The 23,218-nt window shown below is 37.5% G+C and overlaps 3 protein-coding genes across 3 annotated transcripts; all 3 read right to left on the reverse strand.

Moving 5' to 3' along the window:
* Positions 1 to 7,097: 7,097 nt before the first annotated feature.
* On the reverse strand, positions 7,098 to 10,554 carry LOC128987043 (39S ribosomal protein L41, mitochondrial). Its single transcript, XM_054407706.1, has 3 exons — positions 10,171 to 10,554; positions 8,619 to 8,725; positions 7,098 to 7,427 (listed from the first exon to the last, which is right to left on the reverse strand). The coding sequence occupies exons 1-3, from the start codon at positions 10,370 to 10,372 to the stop codon at positions 7,164 to 7,166; spliced, it is 573 nt and encodes a 190-aa protein (XP_054263681.1). The 5' UTR covers positions 10,373 to 10,554; the 3' UTR covers positions 7,098 to 7,163.
* Positions 10,555 to 14,034: 3,480 nt separating this feature from the next.
* On the reverse strand, positions 14,035 to 15,720 carry LOC128984889 (uncharacterized). Its single transcript, XM_054404258.1, has one exon. It carries the CDS (start codon positions 15,718 to 15,720, stop codon positions 14,035 to 14,037), a length of 1,686 nt encoding a protein of 561 aa, XP_054260233.1.
* A 3,808-nt stretch (positions 15,721 to 19,528) lies between these two features.
* Positions 19,529 to 23,084, reverse strand: LOC128984591 (peptidoglycan-recognition protein LF-like). Its single transcript, XM_054403929.1, has 4 exons — positions 22,994 to 23,084; positions 22,360 to 22,605; positions 20,635 to 20,756; positions 19,529 to 19,699 (listed from the first exon to the last, which is right to left on the reverse strand). Exons 1-4 carry the CDS (start codon positions 23,056 to 23,058, stop codon positions 19,563 to 19,565), a joined length of 570 nt encoding a protein of 189 aa, XP_054259904.1. The 5' UTR covers positions 23,059 to 23,084; the 3' UTR covers positions 19,529 to 19,562.
* Between the last annotated feature and the right edge of the window lie 134 nt (positions 23,085 to 23,218).

Genomic DNA, 23,218 nt, shown 5'->3' on the forward strand with positions numbered 1-23,218 from the left:
GAACTTCAGAATCACAATGCTTTGGAGTTTTTTTATCAACTATGACTATTTATTTTTATTTTTAGATAGCCTAGGTATAAAAAAAATACTCCGGCCGTGCGCCCTCTGGGACCTTGCGCCCATAGGCCCGGGCCTATTGGGAAATCCGGCCCTGCATATTAACCTACTTAGCTTAATAAAAAATAACTGAAATATCGTAATTTTTAGTTGTGAAATTATGTTGAACAAGGCTAAGCTAGTCAGGTTTGCCTCATTTAACAATTAAAAATCGTGATAGGCCTATTTAAGTTATTTTTTATTCAATCTTTTTGAACTTGGTGTGGTTTGATACAAAATTTTAAATGCTAAATAAAAGTGTTCTAGATATTTTTTCATAAAATTAGCCATTGTTTAGCGATTTCAATTTAAGAAATCAAAATGGATGCCATTTTGTAATTTTTAATTCGATTAACATAAATCTTTTGTTTAACGTGGGTCTGTTCTACCTTACATACATACCAAGTTTCATAACGATTGGTTGTTAAAATTCAAAGATAAAAATCTTTATGTGGGAAATATGTTATTATTAATTTTCTCCTTATTTACATAGAAAATTTCCCTGATTTGGCTGTTTACTTACGTGACAACCTGTATATCACCCATAATAGCCAACAAAATTCTTAGTTTTAACGGATAGCCTCCGGATTGTCAAGATACAATTAAAGTGGTTTAAATACCTATAATAAATAATCCAAATGGTTGCGCTACAACTAGTTTCGGCTCACAGAGCCATCATCAGGTTTTTCCAAGGACATTGTCGCTTCTTCTGAAGGTCGTCAAAGTAAATAAATATATACAAAACATAGATCACATTTAAAACAAACGGCACGCATGACTAGGCCTAGCTTTAACAACGCAACCAGCAGGAGTTTACGTCTAGACAGTCAATCGCGTTGTTAAAACTAGGCCTAGTCATGCGTGCCGTTTCTTTTAAATATGATCTATGTTTATATATAATGAACTTGATAACCGTCAGAAGAAGCGACAATGTCTTTGGAAATCCACTTTAAAAACAATTTAGCCACTTAGCTACTCAGGTATATTGCTAATAATAATTAAGGTTCACCTAAAATTGCATTTTGAAAAGTTTCAGCTAATCTGAAGGATATCTATATATTTAATAGGCGAACACAAATTTTGTGATAATTGTTTTGAAGCTGCTATGCATCCGATCACCAAGTTTAAGGTGTCGTTGTTTAGGTCGGGGCACGTAGATTTGCCATCTATCAAAAAATCTTTGAAATTCCATTAGGGCTCTGCCCCAGTGGCCTTCAAAGTTCCCATGTTTTTTTTTTTTTTTAAAGAGGTTGGCGGCCTCTTTTAACCTTGCATTTGCCCGTCCACATAGACTAAGCGCCCGTGCGTGGATCGTTTGCAGCAAAGCAAGGAGTGAGCCGGTACAGTACAAAGGTGAACTGTACTGATAAAATGTTAACGGCAGTGACCAGGATCCGAACCCACGACATCGCTGCCTTGGGCCCGAAGTCCGCGACGCTACCGACTGAGCCACCGACTCACTAATTATCCTTATGGAGAAAATGTTTGTTTACATTTGAACAGATGAGTACTTTGAAATTTGCACTAATATTTCAAACAGCTGATTATACTCAAATTGAAATTAATGGAGATTAAGGATTTATTAGATTTGTTGAAAAGATAAAAACTTACTCTGTTTTTTTTTGTTTAAAAATTAGTGTTTCACTGCAAAACTTGTTTATAAAAGTTCAATGAATTTAAAAGTCAACTTACACTATTTGTTGTGATTTTTAAGACCGTTGTTTGACTGAAACTAAATAACCGGATGTTATTTAACGAGTGGATGATGAAAGGGGGTAGCGGATTTTTATCCCCCTGGAATTTTACCCCCTGGGCAAACGTGACGTCACAAACCAGGGGGTAAAATTCCGGCCGCAAACTTTTGAGTTTCGCGACATCAGCTCGATGGATTAAACGCGGAATTAAACATATATTTTCACGGTTGTGAATTTAATCAGAACACATCAAATTATAAAAACCTAGACTGTACGGCCCGGATTTTTACCCCCCGGAATTTCACCCCCCAGAATTTTACCCCCTGGCTAGATATAAAAATTAGTGAGAATGATTAATTATCTTCATTCTGTTTTAATTTAATAGTAAACATTTTATTATTAAGTAGCCTATCTTAATATAGGTTATCTTTATCATTACAAACTATAAATAGCACATGGTTTGTGCCTGAAGAAACAAGAAGGTTGTTGTACAACTGAAACTAAATACATTGTTTTTCATACTTATTAACATGGCCTATTACTAATTACATACTTACTAGTGGCTTGTAGGGGCAATAGCCCCTAAATGTATATTCTAGTAACTATTTTGTATAAATTACATGTATTAGTCTCATGGGTTACCCTACCTTGAATTATCGTTTAACATTTGTGTATGTTAACACTGGTTTTTTTCAAATAAATGCCAACTTTTTTTAAGGTTTGGCCTTGCACTTTATTTATAATAACAGTGAAAGCTGCAATGGGCATTGAATCCTTGTAAACTTAAACGGCATATTAGGATCTATAGATATTAGTTTAATTTTTGGCATGAAAAATATGTTCCCTTTGCCTACTCCAGTAAATACGTCTATCTTTACACTTATTTCAGACATACCTACACAACCAATCGTACTTCAATAAATCCAGACCCTTAAATTTGGGAAAAAGTTTATTTCAGCTTTATAAAATAGTACACATATTACAGTAATGATACATATTACCATATGCTTTAAATAAAGTTAAACCACATGTTTTAAAGTAAACAAAGCAGACATGACCTAGATTCCCATGCTATTTAAATGTGAATTATTTTATTCCGTAGCAACTTTATGGTGCACGATTAAGAAAAATGAATAATTTTCCCCAAAATTTCATGTCCAGACCTTTAAAATGAGACCTCTCCCAGCTTTCTACGGCCTCCCGTTTGCTCACAATTTCATTGTAAAATTTTGGGCGTACGGAATTAGATATATAGATTAACCAACAGTTTGCCCCAAAGGCAAATCCTGAACATCAAAATTAAACAGCGAATTCGTTTGACTTAGTTGAGATTACAAAATAAATAAATAAAGATAGGCCACTAAATAATGAAATGTTTACAATTAATTAAAAACAGAAATAAGAAAACCAATCATTCAATTTCTAAAATCGGCCAGGGGGTAAAATTCCGGGGGGTAAAATTCCGGCCCGAACATTTCAGTTGTCTAAACACTAGTTATATGGACAGGGGGTAAAATTCCGGTTTTTATCGCTAATTGAATTAATCACGCTCTGACTATTTTCATTAGACTTCAAAATCCGCGGGGGTAAAATTCCGGCCGCGAACAAACTTTTGGCCACTCAGGTTACTACGTCATAGTGATGTCAGCTTTGCCCAGGGGGAAAAATTCCAGGGGGGTAAAATTCCGGCAACCCGATGAAAGTGGAAGAAACAATAATTTTTTATCTAGTTTCATCTATTATAAGGGATGGCACCTGCATTTTTTTGTATGATTATTTATGTTGGTGCTCAAGAATAATGATCAGACATTATTGATATAAGTTTAAAACAATATTTTTCATCCCCGAAAATAATATTTGTCTATCATTTCAACCTCTGGATTGTTTATATAATCAAATAAATAGTCAATTCTTTATAGTGGAATCATTTTAGTGTTGAACCCCAACAAAATTGCAACACGAGCAATTTTTTTTTTAAATGATAGCTAAGAGTGCCCTTAATAAGCCCTCAAAAATCGCCATGAATCGTACCTTGGCAACATGCCCTAAAATTCAAAATGGCCGCCAAGATGGCTGCCAAATTATATATTTTGGCATATATCTCGAGAACGGTTAGTTTGATCAAAAACGTTAGTTTAGCAAATATGTAGCTCTTTTAATGCCAATCAGTTTTTATATATGCATTTTGTCTGTCAGACGTATGGTATGGCCGCAATTTGAAGAGCCGTACTTCATTATAATCTGCCTTTTTCACAAAAATTCAGAATTTTCTTTTTTTGATGACTTAATGTTAGAAAATACAAATTGTACCTCAAAATAATTTTAAAGTTGTTTGCCATGTGGTTTCCTACTTATTTTTAGTTTTTACACAGTCGCTTTCTTTCCTTTAGTGCTACAGAGTCGCTGACAGCTTCTTATTTTACTTATCTATTGGTGTAATATTACAACAAATTACAACTTGCTATTCAGAAGTGACAAACGACTTTCAGATCATGTTTATAACATTAAAAAAAATAGATCCTCAATTAGAGAAGATTTAGCTAAATCTCTATTAGCTCTGCACGCCTATACAGGGTGCGACACTACTTCGAGGATTTTTCACATCGGAAAACTATCTGTATTCAACAGAACATTAGAAGACGAGTATTTTCAGGGTCTGCTGTCATCTTTCAGCTCACAAAATCTGAGTCCAGATCAAGTTGAAGAAATCGGTCTGAAACTAATGGTTAGTCTGTTCATTGGGAATAATAACGAATCAATGAACACATGTAGATACAAAAGTATTTTGTCAAAATTAAAAAAAGCTAAAAGCTTTGTAAAGCCTCAGCAACTTCCTTCAACAGAGTCAGCAGTAAAGTTTCACAGTCTGCGTGCCTATTTACAAATTCAAATATGGAAAAGGGCAGAAGATAGTATGATAACTACTGGGGATGGACTTTGCAGGACAACATGTATGTGCCCCAAACGATGGATTTGCCAGCAGCACCAGAGACATTGTTAAAAATGATTAGATGCAATTGCAAGACTCCTTGTAATTTAATGAGATGTGTGTGTAAAAAAATGGATTCAACTGCACTATTTCCTGTGGTCATTGTTTAGAAAACAATAGTGAAAACAGTCTCCAGTTTTCATTGGACAAAGAAAAAGACGATGAGATTAGTATTTTTGAAAATGTTGACTAAACTTTTAAATCATTTGGCCAAATTATGTTAACACTATGGTAAAACTACGTTTATATGTTCATGTTGTACATATTGTATATAGGGATCTTTTTATTTTGTAGTATTGAATAAAATTGTATGATTTAAATAACATATATTTTTTTATTACATATCCATATCCTGGCTTCTTACTTATCCCTTAAAATGGGAGATTATTTAAATCATGCAAAAAAAAATTGTTCATAATCATAAAATCCCAAGTAAAACTGAAAATAAGTAGGAAACCACATGGCAAACAACTTTTAAATTATTTTGACGTACAATTTGTATTTTCTAACATTAAATCATAAAGAAATGAAAATTTTGAATTTTTTTGAAAAAGGCAGATTTTAATGAAGTACGGCTCTTCAAATTGCGGCCATACCATACGTCTGACAGACAAAATGCATATATAAAAACTGATTGGCATTAAAAGAGCTACATATTTGCTAAAATAAAGTTTTTGATAAAACTAACCGTTCTCGAGATATATGCCAAAATATATATTTTGGCATCCCTCTTGGCGGCCATTTTGAATTTTTGGGCTTGTTGCCAAGGTACGATTGATGGCGATTTTTGAGGGGTTATTAAAGACACTCATAGCTATCATTACCAAAAAAATTGCTTGTGTTGCAATTTTGTTGGGGTTAGGTCAAATTTTCTCATAAAATGATTCCACTATTACTATTTACTACGAATATTACGAATTTACTATTTATTTAATAATATTTGATTAAATATTGGAAGGCAGGATTGGGCGGGTCCCAAAATTTCTTGAAAACACTATTGTGTTAATCAGGTATCTTGATATGATATTAGGCTTGATTAAGGAGTGAATGTAGGTAAAGAATTGACTTTTGAAAAACATGTGGAGGAAATGTGCGAAAAAATAAAAGGAGTCTTCGTGAAATTATCAGAAAATACCAGAGCCATTAGAGGCATGACTGGGAAACATTTGACGCTTTGCAAAGGGTGTTGAGCCAGCAATGCTGTACCGATGAGTGTTCTTCGGTAAGGATGCTTGGAAGATAATATTGAAAAGGAAACTTTTGAGTATGCAAAAAAAAAGTTCTTGTAAAATAGGGAAATCATACAATACAGTATCGCATGATACGATTAGGGTTTTGACCAGGATTTTAATTTTTTTTTATAAAGGATTAGGATTTTAGAAGACAAGGAGGTGGGTAGGACTACATCGGAAAGCAAGAGTGCCAGAAGCGAGGAGACATTAGATGAGTGGCAAATGCACTGGGAGCAGAGTGAGGAATAATGGTAAATGTTTTTTGGATATATGCCAAATATCAGAAAGAGACTGCAACATGATTGGGAGATGGGTCATTATGAAACGCAGTTTGTCACAGGACATGGAAATATAGAAGGCAAGTCACATATTTATGAATTGCCCACTTCAGGAGGCAAATAGGAGAGAACAGGAAGAAGTCTCGGATAGGAAAGGTCTAGAGATGAGAAAATAAAACTTGATGAGGGATAAGGAAACAATTGAGACGTTTAGGAAAGTAGCTAGGGAAATAGGAAGAACCAGAGATAAATACAGACTTTTAGATTGAAAAAAGAAAAAACTAGGGAAGAAAAGGAATGAAAACTTCCCCATGAAGGGGAGAGGAAAGATTAGAGCGAAATCCCAATGTTCCCTATCACTCAGGGCGGTAGGGGAAGGGAGTCTTGCTGTTAGGCTCTTGGACACATAATGTGTCTGGACGAGGATTGAAAGTGACTGAAGCCCAAGAAGAAAGATTTTGATGGGGAATTGGACTGGCAAATAAGTCCCAGACTTAAGCCAGGGGTGGGAACGAGGGGCTTTGGTTTATCATTTAGGTTATCGTTGATTAATCAAAAGTGAATCTTTTACTGACATAAAACTTATTTTCTTTACTAAAAAAACCTGTGAAAATGGGACGTAAACTGCAAACTCAATTAGACCTTTTACCATCTCCACTTTTAACAACAAAACCATGAAACCTGAAAACGCCAAATAAAAAAAGATCAATACAAATCCTTCTCCTATGTCTAGATTGCGCACGAATCAGTGTGCCAGGTACGCTACAGTAGTTATCATAAAGACAATAGGCGCATAATGGAATACAACTTATGTTACAGAAAACAACATATTGTATATTTACGAAAGGTACAATTCTACAATAAAAGCGATACATTAATAACGAAGTGGATAGTCACTTATTTCTCTCGGGCTCATAGGCTTGAACATGTCCGAGCCTGTTTGTCTGACTTTGAGTTTTGCTTCCTCTGGGGTCATGGCCTCTTCTGGACTTGGCTCCTTCGGGTTTCCATACTCATCCAGTTTACCCTCTTTAAAATCTTTGGCGATCTTATCTCTGTAGACAGCGATGAACAAGTCTTGGGCTGTGAACTCTGGCTGGTCGAATTCCTTCACTCGGTATGAAACGTACGGCTTTAACTGCAATCGATATAGACTCTTTAGTACCTACAGGATTATGTGTGGGAAATGTAATGGCTAGGTCCCTAATTAAGTTATGTATTTTTGTGTGTGTTGGTAACGCATTAATGTCCTTATTTCTCAGTGTTTCACGGAAAGGAAAAGAGCACCTTGATAATAAAAATGTCAACCTGAATAAAGTGTTAAATTGTGAGGTTGAGGTAGTACCTTAAATACTTTTAACCATTGTGGAAAGTAACTTTCAATTATAGGCCTACCTTAGGGCTACGCCTTGTAGATCTAGATAAAGAATCTTTTAGTTTAATCATTGAATTTAACATATTATGGACCAACAAGATCCGGGTGACATTTTATTGCGAAGCATTAGTTTTGGCTTGAAACTGTCAGATAGGCTACTGTAAGTATTCGCGAAGGTTTATATATAATAGTTTTGTCAGCATATCTGAAAGTATGCAAACCAACTGCTGTGCTTAATATAAGAAGGTTTTAACTGACTACAATAAGAACCCCGTGCGTAGAACGGGCACACAGCTAGTATTAGATAATTTATTAAAATATTTACACAGTGTACCTTAAAATAAGCACTTCCGAATGTCTTTAGATGTTAAGTTGATGCATGCATTCAAATGGTTCGTCCACATGGTAGGCCTACTATCCATCCCAAAATTTTTTGCTCTTGAAAAAATCAAACTTCCCAACAATGGTAGAATTGGAAGTGATGTTGGTTACCGATTAGAAACTTTTGTTAGGTTGTAACACATATGATTCTCAATGAGAAACATAATTAACTCAAAAGAGGTGTTTGTTAAAGTTTGATGATAAAATATATATGTTGATTGGCTTTTTTATCTGATACAGTTCATAAAAAATATAGGTAACTTATTTTCTTGTTTAACTATTTCAAGTTTGCTTATATGATTGTAAAAAAAATACTTCCAGCACAAAATATTGTGACTGAAATATCAAAGGATTAGAATTAGCAATAATAAGATGATCAAATAGGGTAGCTGTAATTTACTCAAAAAGCCATCTAACTTAGTGTTCTTATCGCTGGCGATAAAGATGCATACATTAGAGCCAGACAAATATTTGAATAACTCTTTTAACCATAGTTACTATTTCTTACATAGCCTACAGTTTCCATTCCCATGTTTCTCAAATTAATTGTGAAAGCATGAAGTCTGTACATACCTTGCAGTCAGTAAGATCAGGAACAACAATTTCAGGTATCATCTCGGGCACTTCAACAAATTTTCCTGTGTTAACGTCCTTATAGCCAGTTTCTCTGACGCCATAATCTGCAACAATAAATACAAAATTGATAAATTTACTAAAAGAATCACCTTAATTTTTTTAGTTCAAGGAGTGCCACTAATCTTTTTGACTTAAAACAGCAATTGAAAGTAATAATTTTGAGGAAAATATGTACTGTCATTGCGATGTTAATTTTGAGAGACGAAACTGTAGTTGTGCAATGGCGGGTGTTGCCAGGTGTACAGGGTGGGTTGAAAAAAATCAATAATTTTTTTGAGTTCTAATACCTTGGCAAAGTTGCTAAATTGTAAGACCAAAACAGGATAAAAATATAAAAAATATTGGTTTTTATCTTCCGGTCACGCATGTGCTCTAAAGTTTCAAAAATAAATAACTTAAATTATTTTAGGCTATCGGAAATTTTTACAATTTTCAAATTTTTGATTTTCAATATGTAATAGTTTAAAATGTCGTCTACAAGACACTAAGAAATTTATATTTAAATAATAGTATTGTATGTTAATATCTTCCGGTCGCACATCGGCTGCAAATATTGCCAAAAAACGAGAAAAACGTCATTTTGTACTAGTCTTTTTTTAAATATAATAATCGATATAAAAATGTAATACCGAAAATCTGTTTGTACACATTCAGAAAGTAACTTAACAAAAACAACAGACGATGTTAGAATTGATCTTCCGGTCGTGCATAGCAATAGAAATTCACTTTAGCGCGGCACATTTGGGTCAGTGACCCGGGTGACGCCATGTGATTCCGAAGTTGAACAACAGGATAGTGATGATAATGTATCCTGGGCTCACAAACACAGAAAAAAAATTTCGATTCTAGTGACAGCAACCAAGAATCTTTATATCATCCATTGTATACCACTAGAAAAATGTGTAAATGTGTACAAAATAAGCTACTCCCTCTTATCTGGACTCCTCGCAACGGAGGCCAGTCTGAATGATGGTTTTCTTGTTAAACAGACGTACCCTAAAACTTGTTATAGGAATTTGCTACCAGTACCTTAACGTTCAGTTTAAACGTTCACGACCTTAATTTGGAATATGCATTGCATGAACACAACTAATGTGCATGCCACGGGATTCACTCGAAAACAAACCCAAGTATTTTAGGCTACTTAAATTTGGAAGAGCTTGTATTTAGAAACGTGATCATTGGTTTTAAAACTTTCCCTTGAGAAAAGTTGTTACAGTACCGCTCACTTTCTGCCGGTCCATATACATACCCCTTTTAGGCTACAACGACACAATTCAAGAAAATTAATACTGGTATAGGCTAACTTAATGTGATGATGGTAGGCCTAAGCTTACATAAATAAATGCAACTAGGTGTACCCTAAAAGGCGATTAAATGAGTGGACTAAGTTAATAAACACGCAATGAAGGCATACCTAGCAGTATACTTTTTGTATTGGGGGTGTCACTAATTATTCTAATTCATGACTGGGCATAGTCCTACTTACTGTAGTATGGCACATCTGGATATGGATCAGTTTTCATTTTCTCTTGAAACGCTTTAGTTCCTCTCCTATGTAGCATGAATTTCCTAAAATTCCTTTTTCCGTTGCATTGCGATGACAGTGAAAACATCCTCGCAAAGGAAATATTAAATTTTGTTACTGATGCCATTCTCAAAATCCCGAGAGTGCCTCTGTCCAAAAACATCACAAAAGCCAAGGCAGTAAATTGGATTTTTGATGAAAATGGAAATCTAACAAACTAGTGTCTAAATATAACGGCGGTTTCTTTAAAAATATATTTTAGTACATAGATAAAATAAACAGCATAATTCAACTTTCACTTAACCTGTTATTGTATTGACTATATTGACATAACGAACGACATGACATAACCTTAAAAAAAGTTTATAAAAAATAAACAATCAGCTGTCAAGTGCTCAAGTGTCATCTGAAAAAAAAAAGATATAGCGAAAAAAGAACAAACATGCGTTCAGGACTATAGTACAGAGGAATAACTTAGTGGTTAGTGATATCATAGATTAAACATGCGTTGGTTAGTCAATGGTGATATGCACAGTGGCACTTCCGTATAATATAATGTATTTATATGTATAATAATAATATAATCCCACCTAAGAAATTTACCAATGTTATTAGCAAGTGGCTTAGAAATAAAGATATTTTATACCACGAAAGAATATCTAAGCTGTGACACTAAAGTTATTATCTGTTGACTTTTATAAATACTTTGACGACACTAATTGTACATTGTATTTAATGTTGAATAAAATTATGATCCTTGGGAGTCATTTTAAATACGGTGGCTTCTCACAAGCAGGTTATATAACTGGTTAATTTATTATTAATTAAACAGTTTTAGATGGTCAATCAATCAATTTCAATTCAATCAATTATTTAAGATGGGGACGCCACTATGTGCGTATTTGAACCCAAATATGAGTGAAGGATGAGTGTAAGATGAGTGGTGCGATCTTGTAGTCTTGTTAGTGACTAAGGCCGACATGTTCCTTAGACACAGCTGTTAATTAATAGCCCATACAGCTAATGGCAACTTAGGGACCTACAGTTTATAGTGGAATCCGAACCACATTTTTTCGGTTATTTACAAGGCCGGTAAGAGCCGTAACGGGCCCCTGGGCTCAGCGATCCCGGGCCCCCTATCTTTCTAATTTAGTGTCCAGCCGTCTCCGTGCCAGTTTGTTTCACAAATAACTATATCGAAAATGTTTGCTCACAGTTGCATTAACAGTCAAAACAATTCAAATCAAACATTACCTAGTGACCTGGAAAACCATGCTAACATTTTTAACTCAAGCAGATTACATGTACAGAAAAAAATTTACATCTGACCGGGCCGGGCCCCCTTCAGAGTCCCGGGTGCCGGGGATCTAGCCCCCCCCCTGCCCCACCTTCTAGCCAGCCCTGGTTATTTAGTAACAAAGTAGACGTCAAAACACACTCTATCATATTCCTCGGGACAGGAAAAAAACTCCAAACTAATTCTCATTGGCCCATCCATAACAAGGCTGGATAAATCTAAAAATACGGTGGAAATCATGAATCTATGGTTAAAGAGATTCTTTTTCCTACTTGAGTCCTTGAGCGTCAATTGCAGAAAGTTAGTACCTGCTTCTTTGTATACAGCTCTGAAACATCAGCTGGCATCCACATTTCTACAATGATTTTAGTCCATCGTACCCCTATCTGGGGATTAGCTATATCAAAAAACAAACTCTTCAAAATTCAAGTGATTCAAAACAAAATTCTAAGAAAAGCGGTGAATGCTCCCTGGTTTGTTAGAAACAGGCATATACATGAAGAACTAGGAGTGGAGTCTATCTCGGCCTTTATTGAAAAAACCACCTAAAAATTTCTAAAATCTTTAAACGATGTTCCTGCTGCATTAACTTTTCATCTTGGTGAAGCAACTGAGAACAGGAGGCTACGTCGAAGGCTCCCTCAAGATCTATTGGAGGAATAAAGCCTAAAGAAGATTAAATAATTCTCTAAATTAATTATGTTCAAAAAATCAGATAAAAAAAGGTTAGGATAGAAGAGTCATCTGAAAGGGAAAGAGCCCATACTCTGATAAATGAAACACTAAGATTTTTGTGTTTGTGTTTATTTTGCCAGAGTGGACACTTTCCCATTCATCCTGATATCCTAGCAAACATCCTCAATACAATTGTGAAAAGAGTAATAGTAAGAAAACCTTACCTATATGTACGTGTTCCTTACATAAAAGTTATGCGATTAAGGTAGGTAGCCTATAGCAGATTTTCTAAGCTCACCTAGCTAGGTCGATGCAAGCTTGTTGACCGCCTGTTAAGCGCATCAACACCACGATCACCATGTGGTAGCTGGGAAAGGTACAAAACACTTATCCGCAGTGCTCAATTTATAAAGAAATGAGATGCCAGAACTGTAACCTATCTAATGTGATTATAGTATCTATTTATGATGATATTTTTTATCTTTCCGAAAGAGAGGTAACGGTACGCCGTTCCGCCGCAAATCAGGCATTTCTTACGTGTATACTTGTATTTATTTATTTATTTCCCAACGGATTGCACCTTTTTACAAAATATGTGTAACAATTTAGATGGCATTTGCAATATTACTAACTAGAAAAGTAATAACAATGGTAATAACAAAGTGATAATAAATAGTAATAGCAAGTAATAACAAATAGTGATAACAATAGTAATAACAAATAGTGATAACAATAGTAATAACAAAGTAATAACAAATATTAATAACAGAAGAATAAACTAAAAAGAGTATCAACAAAGAACATGAACAGCAAGTTTCAGCGATGAGAGGACAAATATGCAGATGTGCTGGAGTGTGGTAGCTCAAGTGATCAGGGAGACCTTCTTTTTGAACCGGAGGGGCTTCTCACCGAAGAAATCCAGTTGAGCAGCCGCCGTGCTACCAGCTTTGAGTAGACGGCTAATTCCGCTGTTGTAAGAGTAGTAGGCTGGGAGAAAGCGTCTGCTGAATATAGTCCTGGAGCGGGTGCCTCTGGGCGTGGTAATGTCGATACCACTCAGGATGTTGGGGCAATCGACAAACCCGTTAACCAGCTTGTAGAGCATGAATATGTCGGCATGATGACGTCGGAGTGACAAAGGCAGAAGATCGAAGGACTTCTCCACATCGTCAACCGGGGTAGTGCGGTAGGTAAAACCAAGTCTCGGTCCAAGCATCCGTATGAAGCGGGTTTGTATGCTCTCCAGTTGGCTGACGTGGTTCTTCTGGAAGGGAGACCAGATGATTGACCCATACTCCAGCAGCGGGCGTACCAGGGACTTGTAGAGCGTGATCAAGGTGAAGGGCGAGTTGAAATTCCTTGTTGATCTGAATATGAAACCAAGCAGGGAGCTAGCTTTGGTTGTAATGTGGGCAATGTGCTCGTGAGGGTTGAGCGAAGGGGTCATTGTCACTCCGAGATCTCGTACCCTTTCCACTCTCTTCAGTGTAGAACCATTGAGGACGTAGTCATATTGGACTGGGGCTGCACCACGTTTGTAGGAGATGACGACACATTTCAAGACGTTGAGCTCCATGAAGTTTTCCTTGCACCAGGCGTCGATGTTAGTGAGAGAAAGTTGGAGGCGCTCAAAGTCAGAAGCCAATGACACCGAGCCAAATACCTTAATATCATCGGCAAACATGAGAAACTTGGTGAGGATGACGTTGCCAATGTCATTCATGAACAGGTTAAACAGCAAGGGACCGAGGTGGGACCCTTGCGGGACTCCAGATAGGACACTGAATGGCGTAGAAAGGCACCCGTCGTACTTGACTACAAGGGTTCTGTTGGTCAAGTAGCTGTTTAACCACTCAAGCAGGGCCCCCCCCCACACCATATCCGGCGAGCTTTGCCACAAGGATGTTGTGATTGACCTTGTCAAAGGCTTTGGAGAGATCAAGGTAAACACAGTCAACTTGGAGAGCATCGCCAAAAGCGGCCATGACGTATTCTTGAAACTCCATCAGGTTTGTCACTGTTGAGCGTGAGCGCAGGAAGCCATGTTGAGAGGAGGAGATACATTTACGGAGATGAAAATAGAGGTAGTCCAAAACAATGCTCTCGTACACCTTGGCAACAGCAGAGAGAATGACAATGGGCCGATAGTTTCTGACATTTGAACGATCACCAGATTTGAAGATGGGGACGACAAAGCCACGCTTAAGGGCCGATGGGAAGTTTCCAAGTGAGAGCAGGGATGTAAACCAGATAGCCAGATGAGGAGCCAAAATAGGGGCACAGTATTTAAGAACGCACGGAGGAATAGCATCAGGACCGGCTCCCTTATTTGGGTCAAGCGAGGCAAGTTTGAGTTGAACGTCTGAGGCTGTGATGACACATTTAGTGATGGAGAAGTTCCAGCCAAAGTCGAAGACAGGCGAGGGAATTTGGTTCTCCGTGAAGCCGGATGAAAAGTAGTTTGAGAATAGTTCGCACTTTCCGGCAGCACACTCAGCTTCTCTACCATCAAATGATAGTTTAGCAGCAGGGGATGGACTGCTCTTGAGTCTGTTGACGTGAGACCAAAAAGATTTTATGTTATGAGGAATGTCGTCTTCAATTCTTTTTAAGTAGTCTCGATGACACTTGGTGGCTAAAGACTTGCACTGGCTTCTCAAATTGCGAAAACTTTCACGATGACGAAGATTTCCTGAGGTTTTAAGAAGTCGATGGGTGGCCTTCTTCCTTAAGACAAGTCGTTTTAGCTCCTCGGTAAACCAGGCAGGAAAGCTTGAGGATTGAAGCTGTTTTGTGGGTGTATGTTGAGATATGATTGAACCAAGGTGGTCGCAGAAGTCAGAGAAGGCAGATTCGACATCAGGTAGAGAAGAAGGTGAAGGATAGTTAACGTTCTGCAGATCACGAAATACAGCGTCCAAGTTGCATTTTCTGAAGTCAGGTACGATCCTGACGTCCCTCGAGGCTGAGCGTTTCTGCAGCAGGATTGAGCAGGAGAGCGCAGGGTGATGAATGTCTTCGGCAACAAGAAGGTCGTCAGCGCGGATGACTGCAGTTGTAGGAGTAGATGAAAAAATGAGGTCCAGGTAGACACCTCTGCGATTTCGGATTTTGTTGATTTGGGAGAGGTTGTGAGTATAAGCTAAGTTGCGTAGGTAGTTTGAAGAGGAATCGCCTTCGCAGGAATCAAGCTCACCCCAGTCCGCTTCAGGTTTGTTAAAATCACCGAAGAGAAGCACATCATCCACGAAGTTAGAAGATGAGAGGATATCCTCCACCACGTCACAGAAGTCGGCATAGACGATGGCAGGCTGGCTGGGGGGGATATAGACAGAGCCCAACAAGATGCGACGGGTTCCAGAAGTACAGGTAACAAAAACGCATTCCGAGGAGCAGGCATGCAAGGGGACAAGTTGACATGCTAGGTGATCACGTACTGCTATGAGAGTACCACCACCACTGATCTTATTGCTCGTGGCCAAAGATCTGTCACATCTGAAAACGTTAAAACCAGTAAGGCCAAGTTCTGAAGAGTTCATGTCAGGTAAGAGATTCGTTTCAACCAGGGTGATAATATCGTAGGAGGAAGTTGTAGCACTGATTGAGAGTTCAGAAATTTTGCTTCTTAAGCCATTCACATTTTGAAAATAACAACTGAGGTGATGCGGTGCGCCGTTGGGAATTATTCGTTTTTTGAATTTTTAACAATTTGGGGGATGTTGTTTAGGAACCTTATGGTGAGATCCTTTTCGCCACGGGTGGTGCGTTCCTTTAATTCGGCATTGAGGTTTTGAAGGTGGGCGGCTTCACGGGGAGTTCTGTCTCTGGATAGCTTGACGGAAGAAAATCGTGGATTCAAAATGGTCCCAGAGCTGGCAAAATTCTTCATTGCAGTGATCACATCGGAATTGCTGCCAAGCACAACTTTAAGAGGCCGAGGTTTGTCAGGTTTTTTACCACCAACACGGAAAGTTTTGATCCCATTGTTAGAGAAATTAGGAATGAGGGTTGAGAAGAAGGAAGTGGCCAATTCCAGATCATGTTTTTTCCTGGCATCAACATCACCCACAGATGATTCTTCCAGATTGTAGATCATTAAGTTTTTAGCGCGGCGGGTGCGCTCGTTTAGCTCAGCTATGGTAGTTTCCAGATCTGTGGAGGGGGATGCATTTTTGTCTTTTGATTCAAGCAGGGATACCCTGACCTCGATTTGATCCACTCTAGGTTCTAGTGCTGACAATCCAGTACGAATGGTAGCAACTTCGTTCTTTATATCAGCTACATCATTTGAAATGGTATCAATTTTATTTACTTTGTCTAGTAGAGTATCAAGTTTGCCCAGTACCGAGGACATTTGGGAGGTGAGTAATGCGAGTGGTTGGTTGGAAGTGTTCACACAATCTGTTCTGGTGCAGTGCCATTTTGCGTTGGCATTTCCAGAAATCCGCTGGTACTCTGTTTTGCTCATAGCAATGCAAGTCCTGTGAAACCATCGTTGACAGGGGCCATCGCAGCTGACGCCTTCCTCGGTATCAAAGACTTTTTTGACGCAAATAGGGCAGGAGGTAGACATGATGTAAGAGAAGAAACACGGCTCCCCAGTGACCCGACACTTGTTATAGTACTGCCTGCGCAGATCTAGAAGGCTGTGGATTTTGGACGTCCAGAGATTCCCCTGTGGCGACAGGTTTGGTCACAACGAGAACGGTGGAAATGGAACGAAAGATGGGCCTAGGTTTGACGATGGGTTGATGTTTGGATGGTTATTGCAGGGCAGATTGTTAATTACTTGACGAGTCCCATCAACATATAAACTCACTGTAGTTTGTTGTGCAAAACTCCAGCGGAGCCGAGCAGCCAAAACAAGGTAGGTGACAAGAAAATCAAAAATTAAGCGGAGTCATATCACAGTAACACTTTAAGTCTGCCATCTTGGTTTTTTTTTTTTTTTTGTATTGTCAGTCCACAGAGAACTGAGGTACGGATTAAACATTCGATGGTACAGTACTAAGTGCTATGGTGTCTAGCACACTAATGCTGGTGTCGAGGGTGAAGTCCGACACCGCCCTGTCACCCTTTGTGCAAATCTGTACAAACAGTAAAAATCGGCTCTCCTGCTCAGTAGCTGGATTACTTTATATGTATAATATTGTGGTACAATACCTCGTCAAGTAATCCAATTGTTAATTGTCCAGAGTATATTATAGTATTATTATACTCCTATAAAGTTATACAGTAAGAATAAAACATGGAAAATCAGAAGTTTAGATTCTATATATTTAGCAGTAGAGTTGATTTTCTGAAACCAAATTAGCATTTAAATTAAATTGGATCTTAAGTTTTATCACCATATATCCCATCATCACTAGTTCACCATTCCTTTCAAAACTTCATAGAGTATGGTCAACACAATTTTTAAACATATTCTTCGGTTCTCTCGAAATTTGTCTTTCACTTAATTTGTTGGGTCACTTTCACAAAGTTGGGTTAATGCACCAATTTATATCTGTTTGCATCATTTTCTTAGTCTTTCAGAGTTTGACTGTACAATATTGTCTGAACACTCTTCAGGTTGGTTGCTTTTCTTTCAACAGGTAATCTCTTTTTGTTATCGCCACTCTGTGAGCTTTTGTATACATTTAGCTCATTAGTCAGCCAGATACATAATGAGAAATTCTGTCCAGAAATACAATATACAATGAGCAAGTCGTCTATCTTCATTCCCCCCACCCCTCCTGCCAGCTGCTCAGACTAAGGGAAGTAGATGTAGTCATTGATGGTAAATTTCTCGTGGTCTCCCTCAGCAGTCACTTTTTGAGAGTCTCTGGGCAGATCTTCTACCACAACTCTAGAGGTCAAACCAGTCCTCCACATCTTGTGTGCAAAGAGTCCCAAACTAAACCCTAACAACACCTCCTTAACACACCTACTGATGCACACGGACATACCTTTTAGTTCTGGTTACTGATGTCTTAGCTATTTACAGGGATATGGTGCTTTTGTATTGGGGATTTCCTTTCTAGTCTTGAATTCAGAGGTCCTCTATAGTTGTTGGATTAGACTTATTTTCTTGCTTGAACTGTTTTAGTCACAGGTCACTAGTTTTGTTATTGAAAGATTACTAAAATTTTAAGCAGTGTTCTTTTTAAAATTTAATAGGGTAATTCAAAACAGATAAAAATGTTAGAACTGTTTTGAGCAGGTGAGCATAAAAAATAACAGGTGTACAAAAACCTTTTGTTTTTTATTGTTATTAATTTTTTTTAGATATACAGTATTGAGTTAAGAAATCTTTTGTGCTGAGTCAAACTTTTTTGCATGAAATATATGATTTGAAAATACATTAAAGAACAGAAATTATGTTTGTTAATGACATCATCCTCTGTTTCCACATAATGTCCAAAATCTCAACAGACGTCTTTGGCTCAAGTGCATGGACAGTCCTGGCCTTCCACAATCACCTTCAATTGGGCAACATAAGCAGCTTTGTATTTTGACTTGCCCAGTTCAGGAATGCATTCCTATGCCTGTTAAACTAATCAGTCTTCTCCTGCTTAGCCTTGGCATCCAAGACTTAGGGAAATGATTAGGTACGTCTGAAAGCTCTCTGCCACTGACTCTTTTCCGGAATCTTATCTTAAGGCGGATTGCGAGTGGCTGTTTTTGCCGTGGCTCTGCTGAAGCAGCAACTACGTCCAAGAAGGGCCATGACGCAGCAGACTTATAAGACTGTAAAGAACAGGTGTCTTACTATTAATGTAAAAGAAAACAGGTGCTGTGTGCAATCCTTATTAAAAGCCTTCAACTTCCACCAAAAGCCGGATACAGATAATTTAAAGTGAGCCCTCCACTCCAGCTAAGCCACACGTTAGTAAGCTTAATGTATGGACTGCACATGTATGAAATTCGAACCTGTCCATGTAGGAAGACCACAACGCTACACTCGTCAGCAACTGTGCCTTAGCCAACTGAGTTACATATGACTGTCGGCCGAACGGGATGATTACCACTATAAGCATAAGACAACACTAGTGCTTACTGGTTGGATTCGACTAAGTACTTGAGCACCAATGGGTTAACTATATTGGTAGGTTAGATTCGAAAGTGTTCAGTGCGCATGCACTAGGACATGGATGCCATGGACGTTTCAGAAAAGTCGCTCTCCGAGCGATTCACACAAGACTGTTGCGGACGCCCTTGACGCGCGGTGTGAATGGTCTCATAAGATAGTATAGGCAGCGATTTGTTAAAACACAATCTGCAGTTTTGGTTATGGGACAAAGTAAGGTTAATGGGATTGGAAAACTTATAATAACAATAATAAAAGTGTATTTTTTGGTATTGACATTGTTTCGTTGAATCTCTGTAGTTACCGTGCATTTTATTCAACTTTAAGCCACGAGCTTTCATAATCTCTGAACCAGGTTGTGGTGTAATTAGCTTGCACTTTATTCAACTTGACACCATGAGCTATTAGTTTCTCAGCAGCCTCCATCATCACCGGAAGGGGGTCAAGACCTGGAACAGTAAAACAGCCAAAACGTAAGTACTAATAATTAAGTTAAGCAGAATCATGCAAAAAGCTTTAACAATGTCAACACTTTTTTTCATAATCAATCATTTCACAAAATTAAAATTTGAATCAATTTTATTTTCTTCAATAGCCTAATTCTTGAAAACACAGTTTTCAAAATGTTGAATTCCTTAGGAATCCAAGATCTGTCCAAGGAATCCAAGTTGACCAAGTTTGATCAAGATAATTCTCTTGATCAAACACAACTTGAATAGCCAAACTAGTTTGAATCAGCAGCCTTTATAGGGGAGGTGAAAACAAGCAATAGTGTTTCAAGACCTTTATCTATAGACAGTATATTTTTATTTGGAGTGTCAAGGGATCCAAGAACAAATATGATGTTGTGTGTTGTGAAGGTTATTTATCATACTCCCAGTACAATTTCTCATGGCAAGGGAATTAGATGTACTTTAAAATCATGGAAATCACACAATGGGTTTGAATAGCAATCACAACAAAAACATTCATGATGGGTTGACTGGATCATCAAAGTAAACAAATAAAGGTTTATTTTATCTGTGTTGCTGACTAAACAATATATTGTTGCCGGCTCGTGACAGTCGCAACTTATACCTTATATCTTGTGCATAATCAGCATGGTCAACCAAATTATAAATGCAACACATTTATGTTTGTTGTATTCGATGATCTTTACTTTAAAACTTATGATGAACTCCACAATGAAGGATTTGTAAATAAAGAACTCTGTGCTCCAGCATAATAGCTCAGCTTGCCTAAATAGATTGTTCCTACAAAGGTAAACTAAACCTTTATTCGTCAACAGTTCTCTCCTGTTAAAGCGATCCATATTTTGTTAAATCAATACAATTCGGGTTGCTCACTGATTCATGAGTTATTTACTCAGTCTGATTACACTTACGTTCAAAGTTTCCAATGAAAGCAATGTCAATGACATCTCCTTTGATGGCGAACCGCATTGCGTCCGGGTGCCAGTCCCAGCCTCTGCCTACATAGACGGTCCCCTCGGTCCCAATCATGAAGCTGCAGACACCATCAACTAACAGAAAATCACCTTAGACAACATTATGAGAGTTAATGATGATGGAATCAGTAATACAGGACCGTGAACCACTGATTTACGATGATGCAAATTACAAATTTGTGTAGGATACACACATCACTTTTTTAAGCCACCAATAGGACAATGTATTATTTACTAGTATATTTCACGTCCCATCAACTACCACAGTGACAAAAATTAAGGAGAAAGTAAAGACATTTTCACCACACTAGGTACAAGGTGTTTAATTCGACTTTCCACACATGAAAATAGTCCAGAAAAAAGCTCCTTGCCTCTTGCTTCAAATGAGGTTTCATTACGTATTGTAATGAGTTTTTACCTGACACCAGCTGATCATAATTGGAAATAAGTCAACAAATCAATAAACAATAGTTATTTGTGTAACTAGTGGGTAAAGTGGCACTTTGCTGCACACGAGAGCAATGTTTACGCACGAGCCGCAGGCGAGTGTGGAATGATCTCGAGTGCAGCAAAGGCCTTTTGTACTCGTGTTACACATTATATTTTTCCTACAGTCACTATAAAGCATATAAATAATTAGTCTTTCAAACACTATACAACACGTTTTTAGGTTCAGCTGGCAACACAAATAGGTGCCCTAGAGAAAGTAGTTCCGGTCCGTTTCCGTATCACTCCGCTATTTTTCCTCGGCAAGAAATGTGCTCCGTGTTTTGAGAATATAGTTCCGTATGTTTTTGTAATTTGAAGTGGTTTCCGCGCCTTAAAAAAATGCTTTAAAGGTATTTTCTTGTTTATTAAGATCGTAGGAATGTCTTAAAAACGTTTAAAAGAAAAGTTCAGAAATACCGAAACTATAAACACAAAATTACAGGTTAAAATCGTAGTTATAATAGTCAATCAGCTGCTCATAGTATTATTATCTTTAAGTGTTGCCAACCAATTTCCAAGCGTACACGGATTACGTGCATAATAGAACCACGCTGTTTTGTGTTGTTTCGTTGGAATCCTGATGTGCAGCAAAGTATAAACCGTACGACAAAGTATAAACCGTACGGCAAAGTATAAATATGCAGCAAATAGCAGCTTTCTGTTCTATAAACAGTACAAGGAAGCCAACTTTGTCAGGTGACTGTAGGAAAAAATAATATCTCTCTTAGAAGTTATGAGTAGTGATTGCCAAGTCCTTTAGTCATTCGGAATATATAAACGGATTTGTACAGTTTAAACAACTATTTTCCAGACTAGTAACATAATATATTATACTCAAGTATACTTTGTGTGTAGCTAATTAGAGTATGTTCTTTTTTAATGAAAAATTGGCTACAGCTGGTTTATAATTGGGATGTCTATTACAGCATCCAACAGTCAAAACTACAGGAGGGTGTATTTTGTAAGGCAACCCAAATTAAGTACACACTTTTTAACGACAAAACCAGTTCATATGTTGGTATCCCTGTTAATGTTTACATAAAATTATGGTAAGGTATCCCTGTTTTCTTTTCTTCATTCTCAGTATCTCACAGTATTTGTAATTTGGGTTGCGTAAAAAAAAAAAACTCTGAATCTGACCTTAGTACTATCCACTGCAGTAGGGAAACTCACTTGTGGGTGATGTCAGGATATCCACCGTCTTGATGGTTCCACTGGATCTTGCGCAATCTTGTCGTACATTCCTCCAAATCATCACACATTAGAGTGGCTGTGTCGTTGAGGAAGATGTTCTTCACAGGATTCTCTAGATGCAGCAGTGGGTCGTCTGGAAGACCCATCACGGCAGGCTCAGCACGCCATTGCTCTCTCATTACTATGTTCAACTCTGGAGGGTAGATTGGTAACGCTTTTTGTTCGCTGCAATATTTTGATAAACTACACTTAGCTGAATGAATGGTGCTTTCCTCAACAGAAAGAGTAGGATCAAGAGGAAAGTCAGCTGATTTTTGTTGATTCTAAACTAGACCTAACTCTCCTAGTGATGTGAACCACCAACAGATTGCACTGATCTAAATTACAATTTATAAACTACAATTTTAAATGACTTTGAGGATTTTCATTTTCAACATTACCTGCATTGACAATCTCAGCGCCCTAAAGTTTCCACTTTAACATCTTTAAAATAATATGTCAAGGCTCAAATGTTATAATAAAAAAATATATATATATATCTTTTAGTTTATTGATCTAACTAAGTTATTTCACATCCTTCATTTACAGGGAAACAGATTTGTAAACCACCTACCATGCTGTAGCAGAAGAAATTGCGTTTTTGAAGAATGATTTAAAAAATCCTTGAATAGCTTGCATTGTTCACGGTTTGTTAAGAAGCATCACTAGCCAAGTAAATAAATTGTATGGCATTCCTCTTATCATTCTTCTTTATTGATAATTTCAATAATTCATCCATAATCACACTTGTCTGTAGATAAATTGCTTGTTTACCACAATATTTTAAAACAATGTGTTT

The sequence above is a fragment of the Macrosteles quadrilineatus genome, unplaced genomic scaffold (assembly GCF_028750875.1).
Source record: "Macrosteles quadrilineatus isolate MER2022 unplaced genomic scaffold, UCM_ALF_1.0 Scaffold_2__2_contigs__length_208266976, whole genome shotgun sequence".
In the NCBI taxonomy this organism is placed as follows: Eukaryota; Metazoa; Arthropoda; class Insecta; order Hemiptera; family Cicadellidae; genus Macrosteles; species Macrosteles quadrilineatus.